Source organism: Cryptotermes secundus, unplaced genomic scaffold (genome assembly GCF_002891405.2).
Source record: "Cryptotermes secundus unplaced genomic scaffold, Csec_1.0 scaffold234, whole genome shotgun sequence".
Lineage (NCBI taxonomy): Eukaryota > Metazoa > Arthropoda > Insecta > Blattodea > Kalotermitidae > Cryptotermes > Cryptotermes secundus.
The window spans coordinates 27,772-35,063 of NW_019725843.1; the positions used below are offsets into that span (position 1 = coordinate 27,772).

Here is a 7,292-nt window from a genome sequence, read left to right on the forward strand (position 1 = left end):
CTAGTTCTTCCCAGACTGTTGGTGTTCAAAGACTCAGTGCTTATGAGAATATTTGGACATACGAAGAAGGAAGCAACAGGAATCTGGAGAAAACTGTATAATGAGGAGCTTCATGGTATGTACTTCTTACCATATATTACTAATGTGATCAAATAAAGTCTAATGGGATTGGGCACGTAGCATGAGTTGGATAGAAGAGAAATGCATACAGGATTTTAGTAGGAAAATCTTAAGGAAAGGGTACACTTGGAAGACATAGACCTGGATAGTAAAATAATATTAGGTGGGAGATTTTAGGCTAGATTCATCTGGCACAGGATGGGGACCATTGGCAGGTGTTTCTGAATGTTGTAATGAACCTTCAGGTTCTATAATATGCTGCAAATTACTTGACTAGATGAACAACTGTTAGCTATTTAAGAAGGACTCTGCACTGTTTAGTTTGCTCATGCACTACTGCTGATGATATACATAACCACATTCCACTACTCAGAACTGTAATATTAAACTTTGACACATCCCATTCTTCATTGTTTCCTGTAATGATACATACAGTCAGCAGTGGACCATTAGTTGTGAACTGTGTTCTAAATACTGTGGAGAGGTGCTTCCTTTTCTTCCATCACCATTGGGCCTTAAATTACTGGAAATTGAATTCTGAAGTTGTATATCTAAACTGTTATGGTCTCTGCAAAATAGCCAGTCTATAAGCTTATTATGTCTCATTCTGAATGTGGTAACATGTTGTCAGTCCAAATTTTGACAGAATTATCCAACTTCTCTTTCCTTTTGTGTTTTGATTCAACTGAAATACAATTTTGAAGGATGTATGGATGTATGAGTAGTTGTACGAGGGTGTGCACTCACATTGAATTTCAATACAGTGATAGCCTGAACATTTTAACTTATATTAGGAAGGAATACAAGTTTGTCACATTTAGAAGTCTTGCTAAGCCTACTTATTTTTATCAGCCACTCTTTTATAACATTGGTTATTACATAAAATTTAGGGCTGGGATGACACAGTAATGGAATTTTACATGCAACTTTGCTTTACTTATTTGCCCCTTCATTCTGTGTTCCTCTTAGAATCCTGGCTTCCTTTATGATGGGTGCCCATTCTTTCCCCATCTGGCATCTATCGTTAGGTTCATTGGCATATAACATTTTCTGAGGTGAGGTTAGCATCATGCCCAACTAATAACCTGGAGAACCAGGGCCTACCTTTCATGTGGCCCCTACCATTTAACTTGTCTGGCATAGGTGATCCTACCAAGAGATTATTTTTCTGCTAACATAACTCTCTAGGCAATCAACAGCTGCAAACCTCCCACCATGTTAAGGTAGTGGCCCAAGGGGAGGACCCAACTTTACCACTTGATTAAAATAATAAATGTATCTGACATCAAGACTGTAGTTTTTTGGTATGTGCTGCCATTTAGTTTGATAGGGTTTATCTTTATTTCCCTTCTTTTCAAACCTTCCTTCTGCTGTACTTAATTTTTTCCACTTTGGCATCCACTCTTATGTAGGTGGGGTAGCTCAGTTGGTATAGTGATGGGCTATGGGTTGAGGTTTGAGTCTTGGCAGGTCCATGAGACTTTTCTTTTATCCACTGTGTTCAGACTGGCTCTGGAGTCAGCCCAGCATCCTGTCCAATGGGTAACAAGAGTTTTTTCTCTAAGGGTAAAGCAGCTGGTGTGTGTGAAGCTGACTGCTCACCTCCATTTAGTGTTGAGGTCAAGAATAGTGGAGCTATACTTCCATTCTCCCATGTGCCTTTATACCATGGTGATTAATTAATTAAGTACATGAACAGATTTATGTTTTTACATCTACAATTCGCTTAGAGGGGGGTGCAGTCCAACTGGGTCCACTCGGCACAGCGGCCACTGATTGGCCTATTGTAGCCTGCCCTGGCTGATTATGATGATGGAGAATTTGGTGGAATGAAGATTGGCAGGGGAAACTGAAGTAGTCAGAGAAAACCCATCCCAACGCCACTTTGTCCACCACAAATCCCACTTGACCAGACCCGGGATAGAGCCCGGGCCGCTGCGGTGGGAAGCCAGCGACTAACCACTTGAGCTATGGCGCGGCCTACATCTACAGTTACAGTCATGGTTGCTGATTTCTGTTGGTCTGCTCATATCTCTGGTCCCAGCCCATCCATATCCATAGTACTTTTCCCCTCCTTGGCTCACTGTTCTATCCTGGAAACTCAGGTAGCAGGTTCCTCTGAAACACTGGCACTTATCTACATGGCATCACATCCCAGAAGACCATAAACTTGATGCTCACAGCTGTGAGACTTTCAGATCTGACAAAAATACTAGACCTATTTTTTTTTGCAATTGTTATCTCTGCTACAGGGGTGTTTAAACTGGAACCTGAAACTGGAATTTTGTATCCAGCTGAGTCATTAGAAGGAAAATCAAGAGAGTTCCATCTGGTGGTGGAAGGGAGAGATGAAGAAGGGAATGGTCCACATGCTGATACAACGACCATTGATATTGAAATCCGTGATGTGAACCAGAACAAACCAGTGTTTATCATGCCTTCACTGCCCAATGCAACTATAGAAGTCCCTGAGGTATGTTACTATCTTCTACAAAATGTTTTAACAGAAGGCATTATTGGTGCCTGCAAGATATATTAGTTGAGTCAGTTATGCGAATGGTTATGGAAATTAAGTTCAGGGTTAAATTATTTATTATGTGCTGAATGGTATGGATTTACTTCATCATATGACAAAGCTCGATAAGAGACTATCCTTATTACTAAAGCATCCGTCAATAATCCAACAATTTTTTTTTAATATAAAACATCTCTAACATATTTTTCTCACTAAAAGTGCAACTTTAATACTTTATAATGTTGTTAAAATCATAAAATTTCATTAAGACCCTGAATGTATAACTTATATACTAAAAGTGATTATCCATTTACTAAAATGTCTTTAGTTTTACATATGTTTCTTCTCACTTTACAACGTGTTTCAGCCACACATGGGCCATCATCAGGCAATTTTCCTTTTGTTAATATCAGTAAGAGAATTTTCCTTACTTCAAATGTTCTGACTTGCCTTAGAAGAATAAACCAAAGAATGGAACATATATAGTCTGTTGTGAATTACAAATCTTTTCCTGATGACTTCTTTGTGAGTTTATAAATTTTATTAGCCTGAATACTAATTTTCTGCACATGCTGTGAACTGTACACTACCTGCAGTAATGGAGGGAGAAGAAGTGGGGATATTTAAAAACAATGGTTAATCCAAGAATCTGGAAATACCCACTATACATGCTGCGTTCAACCTTGAAAATCAATTAATCGTTACTTACTGAATGTGTTACTGGTCACTAAACAGTGGCACAATTATCTTCCCAGTGGAAGCAAGCAACATTAGGAAGTCTACTGAAAATTCTTGTGAATTGTCACTTATACCGTATTAATGCACCCAATTGGCAACACTTCAGTTTTTATGCTGATATTTCTAAAAGAATAGCAATTAATCCACAAAGAAGATAACCTACATGCAGGTACTTGAGAGTGTTTTATTTATATTTTTATGTATAGATTTTATTTTTATTTATATGGGTCATATTCCATTAATTGAATTTAGAAACAACTTTAATTTTAATTTAAATTGGAAGAAATGCGGTTCCAATAGTACTGCATTTTGGAAATAGGACGCTGCACATAACATCCTTTTTCTGAACTTAGAGTGGGGGTTTTTTCACTGAAAAGTTTTGAATATTCCCAAATAAGATAAACAGTCATAGAATTGACTGTGGAATAATTATTCATATTCTGTATATTGGGAATGTTTTTCTTTATACTTCTGATTTTGGCCCTTGGATCTTAAGATGCTCCATGACCCTGATCTATAAAATCAATATATTGTCCCAAATAAGAAAAATGGTAAGGCTATCCTTGTAACAGTCTGTGAAGGCACATAGAGTTGTGAGACATCAAGGCTCCCACATTTTCTAGTAAGTCAGCTCACAGGTAGTGGTAAGGTTGTCAGCCATATGCACCAGCCACCTTTTAACCCCCAAGAAGATTCCTGGCACTCATTCCTGTTAGAGGCTGGGTTGACCCCAGGGCCATAGTGCAGCTGGAAGGGTTAGGTAAATTGAAAAATCCAGTAACCTCATCTGGATTTTAACCTGCAGCAATCCAGCTAGTAGCAGAGTGCCCCAACCAAGTACACTACAACATGCCCCCATTGTCTCAAATATATGGTATGATAATGTTCTTGTCTGTTACAGAATGGAGGCCTTCCCAATTTCCTGGTAATTACTGTCAAAGCAACAGATAAGGACCAAGGGGAGAATGGTCAGATCAGTTACCATTTCAAAGTTGATAATGAGAATGTTCAAGAAACAGAAGAGTTTGCCATCAATGCTGATACAGGGGAACTAAGAGCAAAGATCATTCTTGACAGGGAAGTTCGGGCAAAATATGAGGTATGTTGACACAGCTGAATTCACCTTTTCATCGTATATCAGCAGGCTTGTTAATGAAGCCATTGAAGTCAGCCTATATCAGAACTTCAGCAGGGAAGATCAGCACAGGTTGGAGAACCGTCATCCATATTCTAAGAGAACAGTGAACATTTTTCAGCCTTACATACCCTACAGGCATCTGAGATATCTCTTTGCATTTGATCTAGCCCTTTCTGGGACTATAATTTTTTTACTATTTTTTCCTCCATTTTCTGTTTTCCCTTAAAATTTTTTTATTCCAAATCTCACAGAACCATATTCTCCATACATATTTCCCCCTGTCCCAAATATTCCAATCATTTACACCCAGCAAACAAAGTGACTCTTCTATGGCCTGTCTTTCTGTTTCATTGCTATTGGCTATCACGTGATAATCTAATGGTGGACTTAACTGCTACTACTGGCAGAGGACATTTGGTAGTCATTTGCCCTTGTAGATGGTGAGAGTACAAATGACTGATTATCTCCTCCTCCCCCCTCCTCCTCCTCTGTGGCTTCTTCTTATTCTTTTTGCATCACTGTTTTACTTTTATATGATTTGATGGTCTCAATTCTTTTCATCTCATAATATTCCTTTTCAATTTCTTGCCAGCTCTTTTGTTTCTTCTTGATGTTTACTTGCATCTGGCTAGTCTGTCTTATTTTGGGTCATCCCAGGTCACTAATGACTAATTTTAATGCCAATGGCTTCCTCATTATTCTTGTTCTATCCATAATATTTAGATGGTCAAATTTTTGTAATTATTTCTCTCTTTGCAGTATCAAAAATTCCGAATTCTAACTGCATCTCTCAAATTTATCTTCCAATTCTAAAAATTTCTGTTTTTCTTTTGATGCTTCTCAAACATGTCATATTCATTGCTCATATTTTTCAAGTTAATGGATAACAGAAGTGACAGACCAACACTAAAGGACTCTTAGCTGCATATACTCATTTCATTTCATTTCATTCATTTACACAGAAGGAGAAACTCATGACACATGTGAGAAACAGTTGGTAATATAGTTGAGGAAAGAAGTGAAAGAGCAGTTAGGTAGAATGGAGGAAGATTTTTGGCCATAAATAACATGGAATTACCAACCCATAGGACAAACAGTAAGAGAAATACCAAAATGATAATATAAAAATTGTTTTCAAACTGGTGCAGACATTAACTTAACATAATATGAAACTATAAGTGTAATATAGTGTATTTTTAGTTACTTTGCATGCTTTGATTTAATCTTCAGTTCTGTGTGAAACAGTAATTCAATATATATTTGAATATAAAAAACCCCTACTGGATGTTGCAGGTGGTCATCTTTTCACTCTTATGTTCTGTAAAATATTGTAATTCTCTTTGTTTTGACAGTTGGTGCTTGTTGCAAGGGATCATGGAACTCCCATCTCACATGAGACACTTCGCTTCCTCACAATTCTGCTTGTAGACACAAATGACAACAGACCTGAATTTCCAATAACTGAAACTACTAATCCTTACATATTCCGTGTCACAGAAAATTCACAAACGAATCTCCTTGTAGGTATGTATATGAATGAATTCAATGAATTCAGATACAAATTTATAGTAGAAGGTGAAGTTCTGTTCATGCTTAATTAAATGTCACATCATGAAGATAAATGGGGAACGGAGGTCTAGCACTTCACATTCTCACCCTTGGTAGCCCCAGAGCTTCTCTGGAGGTGACAAAGTTGTCCAGCCAATAGCCTAGCTGGTATACTAAGATATCCAGCTCACATAATTTAATAGTTCTGTACAAAAACTGTAATTAATTATAGGCGAGCTAGTGAAACATTAAAAAAAAACCTCTGTAGTCTGTAGTCTGCAAGTGAACTATACTGACCGAGCGACCACCACTTGTCGGCAAAGTTAGTGCCAACTTTAGTAGATAGAGAGTGTCGCGCAGTACACCACAAATCCCCACAGCCGTTAATCTCGGTTTTCTAGACTGGAGCCTCTATTTCCTTGAAATAGCTCCTCGATTATTCTCACAAGCCTGAGTGGACCCTGTTCTAGATGCACTACTTCTCAGAAAACCGAACCCGGGACCTCTGTATCTGTAGCCAGGAACTCTGATCATGAGACCACAGAGGCGGTCAGTGGAACATTCATACTTTTAAAATTTATAGACAGATTTGATTTCTTTTAACACATTGCGGACTGGTGGTTTAAACATTTAAATCACCCTGGGGACTGGCGTTTTTAAACCTACTACCCTAACTTGTGCACTGTTCACTTTAAAAATTAATATAAAATCTCCTAATTAATTTTATGAACTGAAATTTTTGGAGAACACTTACCAGAGCTCCTAGAAGTGCTTGCGCATGTGATATCTCTGGAAACATTCCCCTTTGTGAAGAGGCATTATGCAGAAGTTGCACATGTAGACAGTTCTACTCTTCTTCTTGTGCTCTGCACGCACACGGCACTGCCTAGAAGGGTGTTTCTTCTTGCAATATTCACTCTTCACAATTTTCACGAGAATATCTTTCCGCATATCACCCGAGAGTCGTCCAGGGGGGTCTACTTGATGCCTCTGGCGGGTGCAAACAGATGGCCCCGGCTGCACTACGTCTGTGTCTGACGCAGGTACTGCTGCCACCGTGACATCAGTAGCCCAAGCTTTTGCCAGTTTCAACAGAAATGATTTGTATTTCAAAGTAGAATTTCTGTTCACCTTTTTGAAAACCGTAAATGAATTGAAAATTGCACAGTTTATAAGCCACAGTGCAGCTTTCTTCATCCATTTTACTGTTTTCCTAGGAAGGGAATAATAGGA

At 38.4% G+C, this 7,292-nt stretch overlaps 1 protein-coding gene across 1 annotated transcript in view; it reads left to right on the top strand.

The window, feature by feature from the left end:
- The window catches only part of LOC111863651 (cadherin-87A), a gene marked incomplete at its 5' end in the record, with an annotated part of 49,115 nt that overhangs the window by 26,176 nt on the left and 15,647 nt on the right, over positions 1 to 7,292 (top strand). Inside the window, 3 exon segments of the mRNA XM_023850150.2 lie at positions 2,373 to 2,593; positions 4,275 to 4,472; positions 5,864 to 6,035. Coding sequence (XP_023705918.2) covers positions 2,373 to 2,593; positions 4,275 to 4,472; positions 5,864 to 6,035 — 591 coding nt within the window.